Source organism: Silene latifolia, chromosome 8, assembly GCF_048544455.1.
Source record: "Silene latifolia isolate original U9 population chromosome 8, ASM4854445v1, whole genome shotgun sequence".
Taxonomy (NCBI): domain Eukaryota; kingdom Viridiplantae; phylum Streptophyta; class Magnoliopsida; order Caryophyllales; family Caryophyllaceae; genus Silene; species Silene latifolia.
In genome coordinates, this window is record NC_133533.1 from 18,761,969 (window position 1) to 18,787,723 (window position 25,755).

The 25,755-nt window shown below is 36.1% G+C and overlaps 2 protein-coding genes across 2 annotated transcripts; both read left to right on the top strand.

The window, feature by feature from the left end:
• Positions 1–10,217: 10,217 nt before the first annotated feature.
• LOC141594805 (uncharacterized) lies at positions 10,218–11,138 on the top strand. The gene is made up of 2 exons (XM_074414794.1): positions 10,218–10,385; positions 10,533–11,138. The coding sequence occupies exons 1-2, from the start codon at positions 10,218–10,220 to the stop codon at positions 11,136–11,138; spliced, it is 774 nt and encodes a 257-aa protein (XP_074270895.1).
• Positions 11,139–13,938: 2,800 nt separating this feature from the next.
• LOC141594806 (uncharacterized) lies at positions 13,939–14,301 on the top strand. The gene has a single exon (XM_074414795.1). It carries the CDS (start codon positions 13,939–13,941, stop codon positions 14,299–14,301), a length of 363 nt encoding a protein of 120 aa, XP_074270896.1.
• The last annotated feature ends 11,454 nt before the right edge of the window (positions 14,302–25,755 follow it).

The following is a 25,755-nucleotide window of genomic DNA, read 5'->3' on the forward strand; positions in this document are numbered from 1 at the left end:
GCCCATTCAAACCAAGAGGTCATGGGTTCAAACCTCACCAACATCTTTTTTTGAGGTTTGACTTACATAGTTAACTAAATGTGCTAACAATTTAACAACAAATGCTAAATTACTAGTCTATCCTTAAACTAACTAATGAAAGTTAACTATAGTTTGCCACGTGTCACAATGTTATTGGGTTGTGTATGAAAATTCCATACACAATGTGTATCTATATCACCTTCCCCTATAATAATCAATACTTGTGCAGGCCGACAGACAAAATGAAGAAAACTATAAACATTTTTAGAATATATGACTACATATTCATATATAGTATTAATATGTATTTCCTGAAAATGATAGAATTAGTATAATAACTCTCCTATATACATGAAATTATTCTCCAACAATACTTCATCTTTGAGTGTCCTTGCTTGACAAATCTGTAGACAATAGTAGACATTGTCAGCACAAAATATTTAAATACATTAGCATAAAATTTAACCTTACAGACAATAAAGGTCTCCATATTAGCTTCAAATGCCACCACAGTACCTTGAAATGAAACAACGCGTAAATATCATATTAATGTTCGTAATGATTTTGAGATAATTTGTGACCATTTATGTTGTCATGGTTATCAGTAAATAAAAAAGAAAATGCATTCAAGTATTCAACATTAACTCAAAAAAAAAAATAGTTCACAAAGAAAATAAAAAACCAGATTCAATGGAACAAAGACAACCACAAAAGGGAAAACAAATTAGGATTCTTTTTTATACGGATTTTTTCATACATTTAACACAAGTAATATTTTTATTTATAGATCTCAAAAATAAATTTAATAACAAAAATAAAAATTAAAAATATAAAACAAACCCAATATTTACCTTCAAATTTCAACATATTAAATCAAAACATTTAAGGACAATAAAATGAAAACCCAATGTTTACCGTTAATCTCGTCTTCTTGCTCATATTTTGCTTCATCCGGTTACGAAGATGATATGTTTCTGATTTTGTGACGGATACATACAAGCTTGTGACGGATTTTTTGTTGGATTTTGAATATAATGTTTTTTCTAGATTTTGATCATTTGGATGAATATGAACATAAAGAGGGTTTTTTTTAATTAAAATTTTGTGATGGAAATTAGAAACTCAGAAGTCAAAACATAACAAATGAAATGAGTATGTGGTTTAAATGACCTTGGAATTATAAACAAAGAATATTATTTTTTATTTTTTAATGTACATCAAAAGACAATGTCAGAGGCTACTATTTTCTACTCAGCCCACTTGCACCAATTATCCGTCCCATTTCCTTATTATTTAGTATGTATCCGACCCGTCACAAATAAGAATTTGTGCAAGACCTTAACTATGTTTTCTACTTTCTGTACACTGACTAAGTGACTAGACCAATAGAACAGTAACATCTTTTAATTGTAAGTATGTAGAATCTTACACTCAAATCGAAAAAATCATTATTTTTGATTTTTACGATCTTTGAACATGCATATGACCAATTTCAAAATGATACGTGTCCAACATGATATAAAACTCCTCATTCTTCTAATTTTATTTTCATGCATTTACAATAGAACTGAGAAAAAAAACATCAAAATTAATTGAATAAGATTTTAAAAATCGAACAAAATAAACTCTTTCTAAAATAAAAATCCGTTACATTATTAGATAGAACAATTTGAGAAGTTTATATACAGATGTTATGTTCCTAACCGTAGATCACTATACGGTAGCCAGTAGGTGTATTGTTTTCTTTAGTTGGAAGAGTTCTATTCAACTATAATCTATCAACTTCAATTTATTTATTGTGTAAAAACCCTCTATTGTTGGACTTGAGTGTTGATGTTTATGGATGAGAGGGGTTACAATATACTTCCTCCATTCAACTCCACTCTACCTATTTCTATTTTTTATACTATTCACAAATACACATTCAATCTCGATTTTCTCTCAATATATAAGTGAAAATATATTCATGCGGGATCTTGTTTGATTTGTCATTACGAGTACATTAAAAATATCTAACTTTTATAATTTTTGCAAATACGTAGTTAACGATATTTACCACGTAAAACACGCGTTGGCGAATGTGAAAAAGCAAAGTGGTAGAGTGGAGTTGAATGGAGGAAGTAGTATACAGGTTTGTGGAGAGAGAATGTGAGAGAAGAAATAGTATAGTGGGCCATATGATAAACCTTGAAGTGGTTTATTTATTGTTAGGATGAGGTTTGTAGGTAAATGATTTTGTATACTAACTTATGTGGCATGAGAACAAACCTATTGGAAGTTCATCTATTGCTAATGCCCTCAGCTTTCAAATTAAGCCAACAGACTTGGTGTGCAAAACGAACTAGAGCATTCCTAAATCAATTAGTGTTTCTTGTGACGGATCTATCCGTCACAAGGTTGCGACGGGTCGGACGGTACCGTTTAAATGGTAAATGGATAGACAAGTGGTACTGTACAAGCAGAACACTTACTGACGGAGGAGAGTTGGGAGTAAAAAAAATATTAGGGTGAGTAGACCATACAATTGAAAAGTCACAAATAAACCTAATCTAAACCTCATTTCACGTCCAAAATTCATTTTCACTCTTTAATTTTTCTTCTCTCTCTATTTTCAAATTTCCAGATCCCAACACTCTTTATCATCTTTTTCAACTTCATACAAATGAACCACAAATCCAAAAATTAACATAAAAAATGGTAACATGGTAATGTCGAAGCAAAGAGGACACCACCTAAGAAGAATGCTAGAACAAACACATGCAAATATTGAAGTCGGCAGCAAAGGTCTTTTAAATTTGATATTCTGTTTTTGATTTAAGATTATGTGTATTTACATTGTGACTATATTAGGCTTTGTTGATGATTTTTGATTGTTTAAATTTTAGTTTGAATGTTTAAAGTCTATTTTAGGGTTTTTTTTGTTATCTTTTTTTTTTGAGGAATTTAAATTTTGGTTTCTTCATCTTCTTTAAAGTTTACGAAAAACTTATATTGTTTGGGTTTAATTTTAAGTTTCCTATTTACGAATCACTTATATTATTTGGATTTTATGGTTATTTTCGGATTTTTTCATGATTTCAATTTTTTGTTCATCCTCTTGGATTTGGACTTTGTTCTGTATGTTTTTTTTTTTATTCTATTATTTGTATATTGATATTCTCCATATAGTTAAAATGTAACCATATTAATTAGAATATGTAACCATTTTATGATATGTTTTTATTTGATTTGATTAAGATGGTAACATGTCAGATAAAAATGATAACGTGGATGTCTGCGTATAAAATGTTACTAACTCAGTTAACATATTATTGAGGATGATATCCTATTTAATTAACGTGTTGACATGTTGATGAGTTTATTGAAATTGAGTAGTAGTATAAAATGTAACCAAATATCAGTTTTTTGTGAGTTGTTACGCTTTTTGCCAAACATGATTTGGTTACTTAGTCTATTTAAGTGGTAATATAGCATAAATTAAGTTGATGTTTTGTTTGTCACCATTTTAAAGTTATTTGTGCACATTTTTTTTAGGAATGCCAAATTACTAAATAATCCATGATAACATATGTTAATGGTTACATACTAAGTTACAATTAATATATTTTATTATGTTTATAAACTTGTGTTCTTTGTTACCATTTGTTATTGAGTCAAATTATGAACCTACTGATGAGAATAGTGAAGTTCTTGTGTCATGTATGATGTTATTAAAGATAAGGTGTTTGTTACCATTTATATAGAAACTACTGAATTAAAGAATAATGATAAAGTAAAATATTAAATTGAAGTGGTGACATATTAATTTGAGTTGTTTACATATTTGCATGTTATTCAATGTGTTGTGTAAAATATGTAACTAACATGGTGCTTGTTTGTAGTCGATGGACGTTGAAGAAGAGGCAACAACTTTAAAAGAAAAAACAAGTTCACCTAACGTTACACTCGAGCTGCAGTGAGAAAGGGTGTCGCATGCGATGGTGCTGGGCTCAAAGGGAGAGGGTGAATGGTTGAATGCCAAGAAGCGCTTAAGAAATCTGGGTGGGGAAATGGGATGATAGTTGTTTGTATTGAACAATGTAGTTTTCGTTTGTTATATACCACCTTGACCCTTTTATCATCGTTATACTCTGATGATTCTTTATTTATCCGTTGTTTTCTTTATGTTATAATCCGGGTTGTAACAAATGGTGCCAAATTGGGTTAAAAGGGTAACAAAGAATATGTTACCTTTATTGCGTAGATATGTTACCATTGTATGGGACTAAATGTTACCATTTGAATTGTGTAGGTCAATCACGCACTTGTACAGACACTCAATATGTTACCATGGATTTGAAAAGATGTAACCATTTTAAAAAAAATGTAACATTCGATATATTGCGTCGCTACTTAAGTTATAAAGATGTAACCATTTTAAAATAGCTCATCGATATTGCAAAACTAATGTAACCATTTTCACCAATCGACTTAGAAATAGTTTGCAAATGGTAGTATACCGTGTTTTACAACATGTTTACAAAATTGTCCAATATGTTATCAATTCAAATATGGTAATATATTGATAAAAATATGAACATTATTATTTACGTGACCAAGTTATTAGTCTATGTCGGTAAAATAAGGCACCATATCATTATATTAACATAAAATGTCACACCATTTGTGGTTACAAGCTTCAACCCATTTGGTAACATGATGATATTAGGTGTAGAATGTCTCTCCTAACATGAAACTACACTCCAACAATTCTTCATCTTTGAGTATCCTCCTTAGTGGATAAATCTGAAAACAATAGAAGATGTCACCATATAATTAAGATTTAAATATATTAGCATAAAATGTAACTTGACAAAAATAAAAGTCTTTATATTTGCAACAAATGTAACCACATTACCATGAAATGGAATAATCCATTAATATCATATTAATGTTTATAACAACTACAAATGGTAACATATTGCATAAATAAGTTAACATATTGTACTCATATCTTAGTGTTGTTCTTGTGGATAATTTATAATGATTTTACCATGATTTTGTTATCAATTTTATCCTTCAAGAAAATATCTTAACAAGATGGATAAAAATTTTATTTTCCACATACATTATCAGAGTTAACTAAATTAATTAATCCAGGTGTGTATAAAAACAAAATGCATTCAACATTATTTCAACCCAAAGAAAAAAAAGAATACTTGCAAAACAAATAAAAAAATCAGATTTGATGAAACAAATAAAAAACTCAATGTTTACCTTAATCTCGTCCTTTTTCTCAGATCTTGCTTCCTTCTTTTATAATGATGATATGTTTATAATTTTTTGTTAGGTTTGAATGTAGTATTTTTTTTTTTAAAATGAAGATTAGCATGGAAAGTTTTTTTGGGATGAAGATGAGAGAATGTGTGAATTTTTTGAGAAATTTTGGGATAAAGAAAAGACGGATGAGATGAGAAATAGATCAATGGATGCAAAATAAGGACTCCCATAAAGACACGGCATGAATGTGTTAAAACACGAAGAATCTCCACAAATACCCCTATATGTTGTCTTGTGGGGCCCACAAGAAGACTTTTCTCACAAGAAGACTTTTCTAGTGCACAAAAAGGATGCATTGGGTATGTCACCCATATTTCCCATGGATCAGTTCATACTCTCCGCGAAAATATGGCTACCCCAAAATAATGGAGGAAATTTTTGCAGAAGCATTAAATGCTTAGGTGTAAATCCAAACAACTGAGTATTAAAATATTAAATATTGTCACTTACTTGCATTAGGTATCCGACCCATTACCAAGTTATATGATATGTATTCGACCCGTCGCAAGCTTGCAACGGGTAATACAGTCACAAATAAGAATTTGTGTTCCTAAATTGGGCATGTCCCGTCATTCAAGGACAGTATGACCAGTGACTCCTAAGACCATCCCCAAGCAAGGTCAATTGCTTGGTCATGACCTTGCTTGGTCATGGTTAGTGAGTTAATTAAGGTAGTTAATTGGTGACCAAATGGGATAATTTGTGACCAAAGGTCAATTTGTGACCTTACTTGAATAAAATTGACCACCTTTGTGACCTCCTATGTGTCCAAATCTGATTGGTAGAACAATTAATAAATAATAAAAATAATACATTTTCAATGCTCTGCGTGAAAGTACATGTAACAGCTTGCAAAAAAAAAAAGTACAACAGCAACTTCAGTTGTCTACTCCTGCTTTCACTCTTGCAGTAATTCAACTCCCTTCATTCACTCCAATTTCAACAACCACCTACCAACAATAAAATTAAGGGATAATTCACGTGGTGCCCCTGAGGTTTGGCGTAATTCACGTGGTACCCCTGCCTTTAAGAATGTGCACATGGTGCCCCTGAACTTTCAGTTTAGTGCACCATCTACCCTTATTTATTTTTCTGTTAATAACGGTATTAAGTTTCTTGCCTTTCCCCTCATATGCTTACCTTTCCCTCTTATTTCCCTCATAACTAATAAACTAAATACAACTCTACCACTTCCTCATAAAGACAAAACAAAACTACGATGATTATTGAATCCATTCCAAATCGCCCCTGAAGAACAATTAAATCGCTTTCGTTGTCAATTAAATCGCCCTTCTGCGTTTTCGTTGAAAGTGTTGTGTTCATTAATCAGGTCAATTAAATCTCCCTTTGTGGATGAGATTGAGGTTGTCAATTGGTATTGGGTTTCGGTACCACATTCGAATCATTGGTTGGGTTGTTTGATGGTGGTTGCGTATATGGGTTCGCCTGAACTGGTGGTGACGGTTGAAATACGGAGCCATGGTGGTCACGCCTTGGTTGTGCGAGTCTGTGGCGATGGAGAACGGTGGTGTAACCTTATTTTTTGTGGCTCATTTAAGGTTGCATCATGGAATAAGCAATGACAGAACTAATTCACAATCCGATTTGTGGGAAACCCCTTATTCATTTGAGCGTGAGAGATTTATAGGTTCTGAATTTGATGCCAGAGGTCATGATTTCGAGCTGATTCCCTTTGATGCTAACATCACTAATTCATGGTTTCCACTGAAAATAGAGAAGGAGAACAAAGTAGAGGGGCATTCTAGTTAATTACAAACTAAATTAATCCAATCCTCAATCAGTATGAGCGAACAGAAGGAGCAAAGACACCGGTGAGAACGGCCAGAGTCGATGCTTGTGGTGTTATGGTTTCAGGTTCTGGCAAGAGCTGCGGTGGCTCGAGTAGTTGTCGGAGATTGCAGCTGCAAAGTGATGTCGAAATTTAGCCATGGAAGCTGCTCGTTATTGGCTGCTGCTCGTGGTGGAGCGAGAATGATGGTGAGCTTGGTTGAGGTGCCGTGTCGAGGCTGCTGCTGGTATTTTAGGGAGGAGGTGATGGCGAGTTATGTGAAGGTGCTGCAATTTAGGTAATGAATTGATTGATAATGGAGGTGATAGGTTGTTGCCGTTGGTGTGAATGGAGGAGGGAGCACGTTGAATGGAGGAGCAGCATGGAAAGAGGGAGGCGAAGTTGATTAGTTGAGGAAGGTAAAGTGTGATTGAAGAAGACAGTAAAGATATGGTTGTATAAAATGAAATGTGAGGCCAAAACTAACGTCGTTATAACAGAAAAAAAAAAAAGGCAGATGGTGCACTAAATTGAAAGTTCAGGGGCACCATGTGCACATTCTTAAAGGCAGGGGTACCACGTGAATTAAGCCAAACCTCAGGGGCACCACGTGAATTTTCCCTAAAATTAAACACAAATTATAACTCATTATTTTTTAAAATAAAAAAAATCTTATAAAAAGAGGACAACATTCAGTCAAATTTTATAATCTTCTACCCAAAAAAAATTACTTTTACAGTAAAAAATAAAAAACCAAACACATTTACATATCTCTAATTTTCCAAAAAGTAATGGATTTAAACGAATATGATATTTCAAATTATGGCACCTATGATCATTTATCTCCAAACAATTCAACTTTCGATTTAAATCAAAGTACTCCAACTTTTACCGAATTATTATCGGGTACCAAATCAAGTCAAAAACTTGATATTTTTGGAAATCCAATGTTGTTGTCTCGACTCCCGACAAACGACTTTGTAGCGGAAACCCCTATTTATTGTGCTACTAAATCCCAAAAACCACCATCCAAAAAAAATCACATCAATTTAAAAAATGACGGAAAAAATTGGACCGATAAAGAGGATGAAGCTCTTATGTCCGCTTGGATTTTAAGTAGCACCGACTCGGTATTGGGCAAAAACTAAAAATATATCACAATGTGGAATTCGGTTTACGAATTATATGAACAAACTCGTAAGGAAAATCAAAATGATGCTGAAATTGGCTTTAGGAGCCTTGAGGGAATGAGAAATCGTTATAAACGACTCAATTTCCTAGTAAACAAATGGGTTGAGTGCTATTCTAAAGTTGTTAATCGTCCACCGGCAAGCGGTACTAACATAGAAGACGACATACAATTAGCTCAAAAATTGTTTCGTAATGAGAACAATAATAAAGAATTTGTTGAGTTTCATGTTTACGATAAAATCATGAGTAAGCATGCAAAATGGAGTTTACAAAAAAATCCAACTGATGCAAGTGAGAACATTAGTTGGTCGGGTTCAAAACGGTCAAGGGCAAAAATGGATTCTAGCCCATCAAGCGTCAATATCCCTACACCGTCTAGTTTTAATGTCCGAACCCCATCTAGTTTAAATGTCGAGGGTTACGAACGACCCGAAGGAAGGGAGGCAGCGAAGAAGAAAAGGCAGAGTAAAGCTCCTATGGCCGAGTCCGACTCAGTGTTTACTCTGGGTGATATATCAGTTATGGAAGGAAATAGACTATCAACGAAAGAGCAAGTTGAGTTTCGACAAAAAAGAATGGCTGCAGATTTTAAAACCGAAGAACTCCGAGTTCAAGGCCGGAAAACTAAAAACGAGATGATTTGGCTAAACACATTGCTCTCGCAACAAAATTTAAACACAAAAGATCAAGAAATGAATGATAAGCTAATCGACAAGTATATGTCCCAACTTTAAGTAATTATTTCTGTTTTAATTTAACTTTTTAATGTTATGTTTAATCATGAATCTTCGGTGTTATGTGAGCTACGGATGTAATCGCAAACAAGAACAACAAAATCTTCGGATTTAATCTACGGATGAACAAACAAACGAGATGAACAAATTAATCTTAACAATGCACAGAGAAACGAGATGAACAAACAATGAAACAATAAAATTTTAAACGAGATGAACAATGAAACGAGATGAACAATTAATCTACGGATGAACAAACAATGAAACAAATTAATCTTATTAATCTTAACAGCACAAAACCAACAGTTTATTAAATTTTAAACGAGTTCCAGCAGATGGTGTTCATACCAGCTTTTCCGGCTTTGAAAACCTCGATCATGTATAGATCGTGTCCATACCAGCAGATGGTGTTCATACCAGCACAAATTAATCTTATTAATTTGGAGTTCGCGACATATTGGGCAAAAGACTGTTTAGATCGTGTCCATCATCTCTGTTTGGAGACGATTGAAGATGCTTAATCGTGTATAGAAGATGATGGTTTATTAGATGATTGAAGATAATCGTGTATAGATCATCTGTGGAGATCGTCTGTGGAGATCGTCTGTGGAGATTAATCGTGTATAGATGGAGATCGTGTTTGGAGATGATTAAAGATGAAGACGATTGAGCGATGAGTGATATGAAGATGGTTTATTAGATGATTAAAGATGAAGACGATGAGCGATATGAAGACGATTGAAGATATTGAAGATAGAGATTGAAGATAGAGATTGAATATTGAAGATATTGAAAGTTAAGAGGATCGGCTGTTGTGATATGGTTCATAACCCTAGATTAACTCGATTTTTATTAATTGGTTACTCGGACTTAGACAAGTTACTCGGTTTTTATTAATTAGTTACTCGGAATTACTTGTATTTATTGGTTACTCGACTTGTATTAATTGGTTTCTCGGATTTATTTATTAAATAAGAAACTCGGTTTTAATAATTAGATGAGTTACTCGATTTTAATTATATTTCAATATAATTATATTGTAGCATTTGGATTTAATATTTGGATGTATTCATGCGATTAGTTGATGCTCTATCATCCAGTGATCATGTTTTCCAACAAAGACAAGGTGGTAATGAGAGGCCTAGTTTCTCACCATTACAGAGATGCACGGTACGTCAACTGATTTATTAGATGAATATTTGCGTATGAGCGATACAGATATAAGGGATTCTCTCAAATCGTTCGTAGAAGGTGTGATACTCAACTTTGGGAACGAGTATCTACGTAGACCAAATCCTGACGACTTAGCTAGATTACTCCATATGGGTCAGGTAAGTGAATTTCCTGGTATGTTGGGTAGCATTGATTGCATGCATTGGGAGTGGAAAAACTGTCCAACAGCATTGGCGGGACAATATGGTGGGAGAAGTGGGAAGCCAACAATTGTTTTGGAAGCTGTCGCATCGTATGATTTATAGATATGGCATGCTTTCTTCGGTACACCAGGTTCGCTCAATGATATTAACGTTCTTCAACGTTCTCCATTATTTAATGAATTGTTAGAAGAATCTGCGCCAGCTGTTAATTTCACGGTTAATGGTACGGAGTATAATATGGGATATTATCTTGCTGATGGTATATGTCCGGGTTGGGCAACATTTGTTAAATCAATTAATGCTCCTCAAATTCAAAAGCATCGGTTATTTGCAGCTCGACAAGAGAGTTGTCGAAAAGATGTGGAGCGTGCTTTCGGTGTCCTACAAGCTCGATTTGCGTTTATCAAACGCCCTTGTCTTCTTTGGGATCCGGTTATGATGGGGAAGGTTCTCATGGCTTGTATTATTATACATAATATGATAGTTGAAGATGAACGAGAAACTTATCTTAACTATGAAAGAATCATCGAAGAATTTAAGGAAAATAATCCGAGTTCAGCTACTGATGACCAGTATGAATATCATCGTCGTAGAAGGTCGACGCAAGAACGATTCGTAGAAATTCATGGCGAGATTCGTGATCATGCCACTCATAACGCTTTGAAAAATGATCTTATTGAGCATATTTGGGAAAACTTTCGTACCTAGAATTTGCTTATAATGGATTTTATAATTTCGTAGTATTTAATGTTTTTTAATTTATTTTTTTTTAATTATGTATGCGGTATTTTATATGTCGAATCATGTTTTTCAAATTTTTTTTTGTAATTGTTAATGAAATCGTCTACTCACTTTTCAAAATTATAACGTTATTTAATATTTTTTTCCGTAAAGTGTCAGGATAAATAATGTGGAAAATGATATGTACAATAATAGATAAATAATATATTTATAAATAATAGATAAATAATATATATTTATAAAATGTTATGATAAATAATTGTAAAAGTAAGAGAGAGAAAAGTGGGGTAGAGAATGTGAAAAATGATTGGGAATGTTGTAAAGTGGATAATGATTGGGTTGATGACCTAGTCGCGACCTTCTGCTTGGGAGGGTGAAAATGAGTCAAGGTTAATACTTAATATGGTGGGATTAAGAGTAAAATCGGGTCGTGACCTAGTTAGCGTGACCTTTGCTTGGGGATGGTCTAATAGATGAGAGTTAATGGTGTTGAGCAAATCATGTAACAGAGATATCAACCACATGACCAATATTCCTCGTTCGAAAAGATAAGATAGGTTGGTCCTATCCTAAAAGATCAACCTAGTTAAATATTAGTTAAAGACTTGTCTTTATCTATGCAAGTCACATGTATTTGACCCGTCTTAAGAGAGACGTATTATTTTTTTGTTTTAAACTTAAGATGGATCAAGTTTATATGTTATTTTATTATAATTATATATTGAATAATGGCCTATGAGATATGACAATCTGTATTTCATACAAGTATTTTTTGTTTTATTGTAGATGTTTTGGACTCACATCATGTAAAACACATTAGATTTTTTTTACTGTGATTTATAATTTTACAGAGTCAAATGTTTGAGTTAATTTTATTTTTGATTAATTCCTTAGTTATTAAATTTATCGTGGTAGCCCCAACTCGGCCTAGAAAACTGTGCACAATGGGGGTGGTCCACGGCCTATTACACACGTCCTTGAGCCACTCCTCGCCATGCGTGCATTTGCCTAATCTCGTCCAACCAAACACCGAATCATGCATTAAACACGTGCTAACACAGATCCGACCATAACATTTAAACATCATGCGATTTGCAACGTTCACACATGAGTTGAGACAATCGATTCGCCAAAATAAGACTAGGGTTTTCGTAATCAATTTTGACTCAAAGCATAATGCAAAATGACCCATAATCGAATACGGAATTGAAATTACAATAATAATACAAAGTCAAATTACAAAGCTACAAAAATCAAAGCGATATGCGCAAATAAATAAAAAGATTAATTAATGGCAATAATCCATACTATTGGTGTCCTTCCTATATTACTCCAAACTATGCATCAACTCACTATAATCCTAACTATTATACTCCCTTCCCATATTACACCTGACTGACCGACTACCTGACTAACAGGTAACCCTTTATTTAAATGATGTTATGTACTCCTTTATCCCCCTTTCTATCATTTTTCATCGTCAATTTACCCCATTCTAATTGATTTTTCACCATTCTTTATCATCGAGTTTCCCCATTTAATTTGTTTATTATATTATTCCTTGATAAGAAGTACTAAAAAAACAAAAAAAAAATAGCCCAGATTCCACCACACAGAGATTATGAAACGAGATACATCACATTTAACAATGAAGAAGAATCAACAAACTCAACCCGAAAACCCCAAGTAAATTACATAATAAAAGATTTAGAAAATAGAGAATCAAATATGCTTCCGTTGATATAGATGACTGATAATGACTATGCTTCCTTTGATATAGATGAAGGATCAAAATTGATGAATTAAGCGTTTTTTTGTTCAACATCAATTTGACTAATAATGATTGTGCTTCCCTTGATAAAAAAAAATGAGTACATGAAACAAGAGAGAGAAAGAAAGACCATTGAAGAAGAACAGAAAAAAGAGAGAAAGAACAAATAAGAAGGGGACGGAGCTATAATGAACGAAATAAGAGATGACCTGCATGAGCAGGTAAACAAAGTGTGGAAGTGTAACCAAGGAAGGGAGTAGGATAATTAGGATTATTGTGAGTTAATACATAGTTTGGGGTAATATAGGAAGGACACCTATAGTATGGATTATTCTCATTTATTAATCCTAAATAAAAACAATATATACGAATTAAAGACTCACGACATGCCACCCTTTGTTAGGTTCATTAATTAGTCGAATTGTAAATCGAAAAACTAATTTAGAAATATGTCGAATTAAACTAGATTGATTAAAGCAAAATCGAAACTAGAACCTATGGAGTGAAAATCATGACCTACACTGCCTAAGGGCCTATACTACTTCATTTTAAGCCTACTTTAAGTCATCGAGGGTTAAAGAAAGGGTGTTAAGCACACACTTTTGTACTAGCGAGAAAAGATGGTGGAAAAAAGAGATGATTCATTAAATCCTTACACTTATAAAAGTTTGCATTAGTATGCGCATATTTTGTATCTATTTTATGTTTGCTTTTTAAAAACTCGAGTTTATTCTATATGTTATTTTTATTAGCAAGTAAATATTGTGTATATATTTAGTCCCTTGTATTTAGGAAACAATAGATTAGTTTACTGTATTTAGGTAACTATCGATGTACACCTTTGCTATATATATGATATCTCTCTAATCACCCTAATTAGAGGATTACCAAAACTTACATGGTATCAGTGTCTAGGTTAACGATCTAGCACATACGTGTATTTTTTTTTCTCACTTCGGCGCCGTCGTATCCTTCCAGACCTAGCTTCACGCCAAGATGGCCGGCAAGGATACGTCAACCCCACCAAAATCATCTCTTCACCCCGTCTACTCCGTGAACAATATTCAAAACAAAGTTCGGGTTTTAGACGGAATCAAAGTTTCTTACGCATCATGGGTGCATCTCTTTACCCTGCATGCGCGTGGTTACAAAGTTCTCGCTCACATCGATGGTACGGCACCACCGGCAGCGACCGACCCCACCTTCGACGAATGGACCGAGATCGACTCCCACGTCCTGCAATGGATTTATGGTACGCTCTCCGATGATCTCCTGTCTCGCGTTCTTGAACCCGATACCACTGCTCGCAAAACGTGGCTTCGAGTTCAGAACATCTTCTTGAATAACAAAGGAGCTTAGGCCGCTACCTTAGAGCTTGAGTTCTCCAATCTCAAGCTTGCTTCGATGCCCTCTCTAGATGCGTATTGTCAACGTCTTCGCGAATTAGCAGGGCAATTGAAAGACGTTGACGCCGAGGTGACTGATAAGCGCCTCGTCCTCCAACTCGTTCGCGGTCTTCCCCCTGCATATGACACCGTCGAGTCATATATCAATCAGACCTTGCCCGATTTCGAGACCGCCAGGAGCATGCTCGAATTAGAGCAACATAGGACTGCTAGCCGCGAAGAGTCTAATACGGCCTTGGTTGCTCCTGCAACCGCTCCTCCTGAGCCCGCGTGGCCAGAGACGACTAACATCGTCTCCCCTCCTCACCAGCGTATTAATAATAATAATAATAATAATAATACTAATAATAATTATCGAAACAACAATGGAAATCGACGCAATAACAAAGGTGGCCAAAACAATGGTGGTCGCTAGTTTACTCGCAGCAACAACGGCCAACCTTTTGCTGCACCATACTCACAGGCGTCGTGGAGTCCACCTCCACCGTGGGTTGCCCAGTGGGCTCCACCACCGTGCCCCTACCCCACCTACCCAGGGTGGTCTGCACCGTGGCCAACCTGGCCACAAACACAAATGCGTCCTGCTTCAAATCGGAATAATTATCGTGCCCATGTTTCCAATCGTGGCTCGAACCAAGGGTATGGTCAGGCTTACATGATGGGTGATGAATCGCAAATGATGTCAGAATCGGGTCAAGTTTTTAACACGATGAATATGAATCCGAATGATGGAAACTGGTTTATGGATACTGGCGCTTCATCCCATCTTACGTCCGACGCAGGTATGCTCCGTTCCCCATTCACTTCTAGTGCGATTAATAAAATTTATGTCGGTAATGGTTCTAGCATTCCAATTCATGGTTCTGGCACATCTCACATACCGACCCAAACCCGTACCCTACACCTTCACCGTGTCCTATATGCACCCCACATAATTAAAAATTTAATTTTGGTTCGACAATTTACTAAAGAAAATAATGTGTCTGTCGAATTTGATCCGTGTGGTTTTTCTGTGAAGGATTTAATGAATGGGAAAACGATTTTGAGGAGCAACAGTGATGGCGAATTATATCCCGTGTCTTCTGGGTCTAGCACGTCCACCTCCCAGCCCGAGTCTCTCAACCTCATCGCCTTCGCTTCTGATAAATGGCATCAACGCTTAGGTCATCCGGGTGCTCCCGTTCTTAGTTTCTTAAAGTCTCATAGTCGTATTTTTTGTAATAAAGAGCACTTTTATAGTTTATGTCACTCTTGTCAAATTAGCAAACACAAAAGATTACCATTTCATGATTCTTTATCTACAACAATTGCACCTTTTGATATTGTTCATAGCGACTTGTGGACGTCGCCTGTTCTAAGCAAAAGTGGATATAAATATTACTTAATTCTAATTGACGATTTTACCAATTACGTTTGGATATATCCGTTAAAATACAAATCTGAAACCTTCGAAAATTTTGCCAAATTCACCAAGTATGTCCAAACCCAATTTCAACGCAAGATAAAATCGTTTCAATGTGATCTTGGTCGCGAATTCGACAACAATAAATTTCGCGATTTAGCTACTAAAAATGGCCTTGTTTTTCGGTTTTCATGTCCTCAAACTTTCTCACAAAATGGGAAAGCGGAACGTATGATACACCGCATTAACGAAATCACCCTCACCCTCCTCCATCACGCCTCCCTTCCGTCCAACTTATGGGTCGATGCTGCCCACGCCGCTGTCCACATACATAACATCCTACCCTCCAAAGTCTTAGCTTATCGAAACCCCACATTTGTCCTATTTCTAAAGGAGTCGTCCTATGATCATCTCCGTGTCTTTGGATGTGCCTGTTATCCAAATTTATCTGCCAAACGTCCACACAAATTAGCTCCTAGGTCCACCCGATGTGTCTTTATTGGTTACCCAAATGAGTATAGAGGTTATCGTTGTATTGATTTGTCTAGCGGGAAAATTATTCTTTCGCGTCATGTTACTTTTGATGAATCTGTTTTTCCCTTTTCCGAATCCTCTACTGTCAAACCATAGGATTATAATTTTTTGTACATTGATGACGAAATCCCTTCCCACGTCCTGGCTGATATGACCCCACCACCTCCAACCCAACCCAACCAGGCCCCTCACAACCCACCACAAACGCCCGACTCGCCAACCCGTTCCCCTTCCGTTACTACTCAGCCTCAGTCCCCACCCTCGATGTCCCCTGCCACACGTATTACCCCTGCCTCCCCAGCTACCCCTGCCGCTCAAGCCACTCCCCTCCATCCACCACCTCCACCTAGCCCTGCCCCGTCATACCATTCCCCTTCGCCTAACCCTCCACCTCAACCTTTCCCTGCCCATCATGCCCATCAAATGTCGACCCGTGCTATGAATGGTATATTCAAACCGCGTGTTCTGCATACCACATCCGCCTCACCTCTCTCTCCGCTGCCCAAATCCCCCACCCTCGCCCTTCAGGACCCGAATTAGAAGGCTGCCATGGCACACAAATATCGTGCTTTAATTGATAATGGCACGTGGGAGCTTGTACCACGACCATCACATGCTCCTGTTATTCATTGTATGTGGTTGTTTCGTCACAAATTTAATGCAGATGGTTCACTTCAACGGTATAAGGCCCGTCTCGTGGTAAATGGTAAAACTCAGCATGTGTCGGGATTGATTCTATGAGACATTTAGCCCCGTGGTTAAGCCTACTTCTATTCGTACGGGGTGTTAAGTATTGCTGTCACCCGTTCTTGGCCCATTCATCAATTGGATGTCAAGAATGCGTTTCTCCATGGTGATTTAAAGGAAACCGTTTTCATGCATCAACCACCGGGTTTTGTTGCTAAATCTACTCCTAATCACGTGTGTCGACTTCGCAAGTCCCTTTATGGGCTCAAACAGGCACCCCGAGCTTGGTACCAACGGTTCGCTAATTTTATTCTTTCTCGGGGATTTCGGAGTAGCATATGTGACACGTCGCTGTTTATTTTTCGGGCCGGTACGAAAACTGCTTATCTTCTTCTTTATGTTGACGATATCATACTTACGGCCTCTTCTACTTCTTTGTTGCGACGTATTATTACGGATTTGTCGAGTGAATTTGCAATGTCGGACCTTGGATCGCTGCATCATTTTTTGGGCATTAATGTGAAACGTACGTCTACTGGCCTGTTTTTATGTCAGGATCAATATGCCAAAGATATTCTTAATCGTGCCTCCATGTCGAATTGCAATCCCGTGTCCACACCGGTTGAAACCGGTTCGAAGCTTAGTCCGACTACGGATGCTCCGTTTGCTGACCCCACGCTTTATCGCAGCCTTGCGGGGGCACTTCAGTATTTAACTATCACTCGACCCGACCTTACTTATGCTGTTTAGCAGGTCTGTCTTTTCATGCATGCAACTCGGGAGCCTCACTTTCACTTCCTCAAACGCATTTTGCGTTATCTGAAGGGCACGCTTGCGCATGGGCTTACCATTTCGAAGAGTAAAACTTTTGAGTTGACAGCATACTCGGACGCTGATTGGGGCGGTTGCCCCAATACGGTTCGCTCCACTTCCAGTTATTGTGTGTTTTTGGGAGACAATTTGGTGTCTTGGTCGTCCAAACGTCAAGCCACTGTCTCACGTTCTAGTGCCAAAGCGGAGTACCGTGGTGTTGCTAATGCCGTGGCCGAGATGAGCTGGTTACGAAATTTGTTACTTGAGCTTCATGTACCAATTCACCGCGCTACTTTGGTTTATTGTGATAATATTTCCGCGGTGTACTTGTCTAGTAACCCGGTTCAGCACCAACGCACCTAACACATCGAGCTTGATATTCATTTTGTGCGTGAGAAATTTCAATTAGGAACGGTTCGTGTGTTGCACGTCCCTGCCGAGTACCAATATGCTGATATTTTTACGAAGGGTCTTCCTCGTCATTTATTCACTCGGTTCCGTTCCAGTCTTAGCGTCCGCCCTTCTCCCGTTTCGACTGCGGGGGAGTATTAGCAAGTAAATATTGTGTATATATTTAGTCCCTTGTATTTAGGAAACAATAGATTAGTTTACTGTATTTAGGTAACTATCGATGCACACCTTTACTATATATATGATATCTCTCTAATCACCCTAATTAGGGGATTACCAAAACTTACAATTTTTTTGATTTTATTGTTTCTATATTTATCTTCATCATCCTACATACTATGAAAACATCATATAATATAATTGTGAAATGTGAGTTTATGTGTATAATGTTACCATTTTAGTTACAATTTGTAATTGTTTTACAATACGAATTACAATATGTAACCATATTGGTCAGTATGCATCCATATTAGGCAGATTAATATAACCTTTTTACGGTTCATTTTGACTAGATTTGATTAAAATATTAACATGTAAGAATACAAAAGGTAACATGTGTGTATGTGTATAAAATGTACCAACTTAGTCAGGATATGTAGTCATTTTACAATATGTGAAATATGTAACTCCAATGCTGACATAATATTCTGAATGGCTACATATTAAGTAGAAATATTGACATATTGATTTTGGGTTTTTTTTTTTTTTTTTTTTTTTTTTGCAGTCGATGGGTGTTAAAGAAGAGGCAACATCTTTGAATAGCAACTTCACCCAATGTTACACTTACACTAGAGTTGGGATGAGAAAGGGTTTCGCATGCGATAATGGTGTTGAAGCGGCAAAGGGAGGTGGTAACGTGAAGAATCGCTGAAGAAATGTGGGCGGGGAAATTGGATGGTAGTTGTTTGTATTGAACAATGTAGAATCTTATGAGCATGCTATATATGAATCAAAATGGTCACATTTGACTATGTGTATAAAATGTTACTATCTTAGTAAGTATATGTAACCATTTTAGATAGAATATGAATAGAAATGGTTTAAAATATAGAGTTATGCATAACATTTTAGTTAGAAAATGTAACCATTTTAGTCGAAAATGTGATCCTTTTTACATTGCATTTGATTTGTTTTTTAAGAAAAAGAATCTTAGAATGATAACATATCTGAATTAAAATGGTGACATAGGATATTTGAATGAAATGTTATCATCTTAGTTATAAAATATAACCATTTTACATTATATTTGATTTGATTTGAATGATTCGTATCATCATAACATATATGAATAACAATGGTGACATATTAGACAAAATGACTTGTCTAATATGTGACCACTTTAGTTCTAAAACACTACAAAAGTTGCTCATTATTTTCGAATATTGATGATGTTATAGATGATATTATTTCAAATGACGATCAAGATTTGATAGTCCGTATTACAAGATAAAACTAAATACAAGTTACAGTTCATAGTACAAGATATTTACTTTATCGTTCAATACGTGACCAATCTAAAGAGGTGACATTTTGTAGAAAGATATAAACATACAACTCCATTAGGGAAATTTAATGCACATTTCACACATGTTCACAAAATTATTCAATATGTCACCATATGTTACCATTTAAGACGCGTCATTAGAATATACAAATGAAAGTATTTATCCTTAAAATTGTCATATATTATATTTTGTAACATGGTTACCTAAATTTTATTATGTGACCATTTGAAGAGTATAAGTCATCATTTTCAGCCAACAAATATGTGATGGGGGTAAATAGAGTATACCCAGTTAAATATTCCAGTCTATTACATGTTTACTTAATTGATCAATATGTTACAATCTCTTAAGGTCGGTAAGATCTCTAAAATTGGTTACAAAGTACTTTAATATATAAACAAGTGGACTCGATATGGTAACATTGCCTTCGGTTATTTAATCAAAATTTCATAGCAACTAAAAATGGAAACAATCTTGGACTTTGATAAAAATAAATAAATAGGAAATTGGAATTTATCATATTTACTTAATTGATCAATATGTTACCATCTTCCAAGATCTATAATAATCAGTACTTATGTAGGTCGACAGACAAAATGAAGAAAACTATAAACATTTTTAGAATATATGACTACATATTCATATATAGTATTAATATGTATTTCCTGAAAATGATAGAATTAGTATAATAACTCTCCTATATACATGAAACTATTCTCCAACAATACTTCATCTTTGAGTGTTCTTGCTTGACAAATCTGTAGACAATAGTAGACATTATCACCACAAAATATTTAAATACATTAGCATAGAATGTAACCTTACAGACAATAAAGGTCTCCATATTAGCTTCAAATGTCACCACATTACCTTGAAATGAAACAACGTGTAAATATCATATTAATGTTCGTAATGATTTTGAGATAATTTGTGACCATTTATGTTATCATGGTTATCAGTAAATAAAAAAGAAAATGCATTCAACATTAATTCAAAAAAAAAAAGAATAGTTCACAAAGAAAATAAAAAACCAGATTCAATGGAACAAAGACAACCACAAAAGGGAAAACAAATTAGGATTCTTTTTTATACAGATTTTTTCATACATTTAACACAAGTAATATTTTTATTTATGGGAAGTGCTAGGGCGACACCGGGTGTTACCGAGTTTGAGTAACACCCTAATTAAATTAATAAAAATATTGCAAAATATTCTTTTAGAGATTTGTTTAGCACCAAATTTAAAAAGGGCAAGAATGCAATTGATAATTAAATTTATTTTAGAAATGAGATAAGATCAACATATGATGAACACAAACATTAGTTTTATGAGTTGCATAATTTGAAGATGTAATTGATTATTTAACATACGTAACTATTTCATCTCAAACATCATTCACATTGATTGAATTAGTTGTTCATATATGCCATTGGAAACATATTATTATTTAATGTCTCCACCTCATTATCATCATTCTATCATCTTAATACTTCAAACCTTCTATCCCAGCAACATAAGCCATGGTAATATACTTCCAGACTTATTTACATGGAATACCAACTAATTATAGATAGAGTATATTGCAATACTTCGGTCCTCGCATCTCATCAAAGTCATGGCTCATAAATACATCATTAATTCATTAGTCATCTTCATTATATATCTTGTTTTACCTCCTATTTCCATTTTAAGAAGAATTTTTTTTATGCTTCAGTGGTCAACAGTGTGATAATATCACATAATATAAGTTGAAACATTTCCTATAAATATGCCATAAATTTAGTGTTAGTTAATTTTATTATTTAATTAATTATGTAAATGTAAACTTCCTACAATACCCTTGAACTCTTTTATTATTGAAAATATTTTAAATAATGGAATATAAATGATAATGTTAGCAAATTTACTGTTATACCCCGGGTGTTACTCAAACTAAGTGACACCCGGTGTCGCAATATCATTTTCCTTTATTTATAGATCTCAAAAATAAATTTAATAACAAAAATAAAAATATAAAACAAACCCAATATTTACCTTCAAATTTCAACATATTAAATCGAAACATTTAAGAACAATAAAAATAAAACCCAATGTTTACCGTTAGTCTCGTCTTCTTGCTCATATTTTGCTTCATCCGGTTATGAAGATGATATGTTTCTGATTTTGTGACGGATACATACAAGCTTGTGACGGATTTTTTGTTGGCTTTTGATTATGATGTTTTTTCTAGATTTTGATCATTTGGATGAATATGAACATAGAGAGGTTTTTTTTAAATTAAAATTTTGTGATGGAAATTAGAAACTCATAAGTCAAAACATAACAAATGAAATGAGTATGTGGTTTAAATGACCTTGGAATTATAAACAAAGAGTATTATTTTTTATTTTTTAATGTACATCAAAAGACAATGTCAGAGGCTACTATTTTCTACTCAGCCACTTGCACCAATTATCCGCCCCATTTCCTTATTATTTAGTATGTATCCGACCCGTCGCAAACTTGTGACGGGTAGTGCCGTCACAAATGAGAATTTTTGAAAGATGGGAGGCTATCAAATTATTAATTTATTATCATGGAGACCGACTACTCATCGGTGATAGAAGCGTTAAAGAGACACAACTACACAAGCAAGGACGTCGTAACTTCTACCTGGGTTTAGATGATGTTTATTTTATAAGTAATAATTTTTATTATTGACAATATTAGTTGATCTTTTGTTACTAGGTCATGTAACAAGATTGCACATGAGCTACTAGCTCATGTTTTTGTACGATGTCTTGGTTGTAGGTAGAGGTGAACGTGAAAGGGTCGAGTTGGCTCAGGCTCGATATTTGAGCTTCACTCCTTTGTACCAAGCTCGCCCTTAGAACGTTATTACTGGATTTCCTGGTCATTTGGATTTTTTCGGGCCTTTCATCCTATCGTAAGAAAAACCAAATTGTTGACTATTGTGTAAAAAATGCACATTTTGGATAAAAAAAAGCGATTGTCATAATTATGAACTATTATGTCACTCGTATAAGTTAAGGTACGATAAAAGAAATAGGTACTTATAAGAAAGTCTCATAGTCATGAACTTGGTGATCCATAATTGTACTCCGTATTGTTATGGGTAATTCCAGAGTCCTCTCATTTGAAGTTAAATATGAGCGGTTACCGACGTATTGTTATGGGTGCGGAATTCTAGGGCACGGGGAAAAAGACTGCAATGAGGGTCCTTATGATGAGGATGAGCTAAAGTTCAATAAAAACCTTCGGGCATCGCCTTGGAAAGTTGTCAAGACTGGGGTTAACGTGAGTGCGAAAGTGGCTAGGTCTTTGAACAAAGAGTTTGAGGTGGATGAGAAACAAAGAGAGGTGGAGCATATTGAAAAGATGATTGATAAACTTCAGAACATTGCCCTAAATTACAAAAAGAGGGGAAAAAACCTGGGTGGTCAAGAAGAGGAGGAGGTGGTTGGGAAGAGTGACAGTAAGAATTCAGCAATAGGAAGGGCTACTCTTACTGAGGATGGAAGAGATGATGGAAACGATGAGATGGTGCTAGAGGAAAGGGTCGAGCAGGAGGTTGTTGTACACTCGATGGGGCTTGAAGAGGTTACTAAATCAGGGACGACTGAGAAGATTAGAAACAGTGAGGTAGGGCTGGTCCAGAAAAGCAAAGAGAGTGGTAAATGGACGAGATTACCTAGACATATGGAAGGGGGGAACGGGACAGGTAGTATAAATGCTGTAAAGGAGAAAAGAGGGAGAGAGGAGTCTGAGATGGTGGGTGTTGAGGGCACAAAAAAACCAAAAACTTTCATGGGTGTATGTTCACTTGAGGCAGAGGCCCCGTCGGGCATCATGAATCTTTTGAGCCTTAACTGCAGGGGGCTGGGCAACCCCGTTGCAGTAGGCGCACTTCGTAACCTGATACGAAGAGAGGCCCCAGTTGTAATATTTTTGTGTGGAACTAAACTTAGTAGTAGTGAGATGCGTCGTATTACTGTTAGCCTGGTGGATTATGAGGGAATAGAAGTGGATAGTGTCGGGAGGGCAGGTGGGTTGGCTTTTTTGTGGAGGAAGGATGTTCATTGTTCTTTCCGTTCGGCTTCTAACCACCATATGGATTTTGATGTGGTGATAAATAATACTAGTTCGAGGATTACGGGGTTCTATGGGTGGCCTTCTGTGGCCGATAGGCACTTGTCATGGGAACTACTGAGGCTGCTAGCTACGAAATCGGATGCACCATGGCTTTGCTTGGGAGATTTTAATGAGGTTCTATATTCTACGGAAATGAAGGGTGGGTCAAGGGCTCAGTGGCAAATGAATAACTTCAGGGATGCGGTTGATGACTGTGGGTTGAGGGACCTTAATTTCGATGGGTATTTGTTTACTTATGATAATAGTCAACATGGTGATGATAATAAACAAATTAGAATCGATAGAGCTATGGGCACGGAAGGATGGCTTAATTTATACCCACGGGCAAGGTTGACTCACTTGGACTGTGAATGGTCAGACCACGCACCTTTACAAGTGGTCTTAGACGTGCGGATGGAGGTTGATGTAGGACGGCGTAAGTTGTTTAGATTTGAACAAGTCTGGGTCGGGGAAGACGGTTGTGAAGACGTGATAGCAAAAGCATGGCAGGAGAATGAGAGCGATTTGTTAGAGAGTTTGAGTCATTGTGCACAGGAGCTTATGGACTGGAAGGGGGTCAGTATTGGTAAAATTCTTCGTGATTTACATGCTAAAAGGAGACGCTTAAAAAAGTTGAACGAAGGGTTGAGGACTAGTGAGGCCATGAGTGAGAGGAAGAGAGTTGTTGAGGATATAGCCAATTTGTTACGGCAGGAGAAGATGTTTTGGAGGCAGAGGTCGAGAGCGCTTTGGCTTAAAGATGGGGATATAAATACCAAAATTTTCCATAGAAAAGCGGGTCAACGTAAACGAAGAAATCATATCGCTAAACTTGTTGAAGACGATGGTACTATGAAGGAAGGGGACGAGGTTGTGGCTTTGGTGGCAAATAATTATTTTTCTCGTCTTTTTTCTGCAAGGACTGCCGAGAAGGATGATGATATTTTTGAGGTTGTGGAGGGACGGGTCCCTGATCAAATGAATGACATACTTCGTAGTGAATACAGAGAGAAGGAGGTTCTTGAAGCGCTGAACCAAATGCATCCACTGAAAGCTCTGGGGCCTGATGGTATGAATGCTTTATTTTATCAAACGTACTGGCATATCGTGGGTCCTCTGGTCTCGCGAACTGTGTTGGGTATCCTCAATGGAAACCCGTTCCCTGAAGGTTTGAACCATACTCATATCGTTCTCATACCAAAGAAAAAAGCTCCTGACAAAATGGCTGACTTCCGGCCAATTAGCCTCTGTAATGTTGTGTATAAGCTCGTTTCGAAGGTCCTTGCGAATAGACTAAAGACCTTTCTCGGGGAGATTATTTCGGAAAATCAAAGTGCTTTTACCCCGGATCGCCTTATTACTGATAATATTCTTGTAGCTTTTGAAATGTTTCATTATATGAAAAACCATAGAGGTGATGAGGGCTACTTGGCACTTAAGCTCGACATGTCAAAAGCTTATGATAGGGTGGAGTGGAGTTTTATGGAGAAGGTGTTTTTGCGTATGGGATTTGATGTGAATTGGGTGGATAGAGTGATGCATTGTATTTCTTCTGTGTCGTTTGCTGTTATGGTACACGGGGCTCCATCTTCTAGGTTTCGGCCCGGGAGGGGACTTAGACAAGGTGACCCAATTTCTCCGTATCTCTTTATTCTTTGTGCGGAGGTACTTTCAAGCCTTACGAGGAGAGCTATGGAAAGGGAGACGATTAAGGGCATTCGAATAGCTCCTACGACACCCATGGTGTCGCACTTATTCTTTGCAGATGATAGTATATTTTTCATGAGAGCGAGGATGAACGAGGCGACCAGAATGCGAGACATTATTAAGAGGTATGAAACTGCCTCGGGGCTATTGGTAAACCTCGATAAGACTACGGTTTCGTTTTCCCGAGGTACGAGAGCTGCTATTAAGGACAGGATT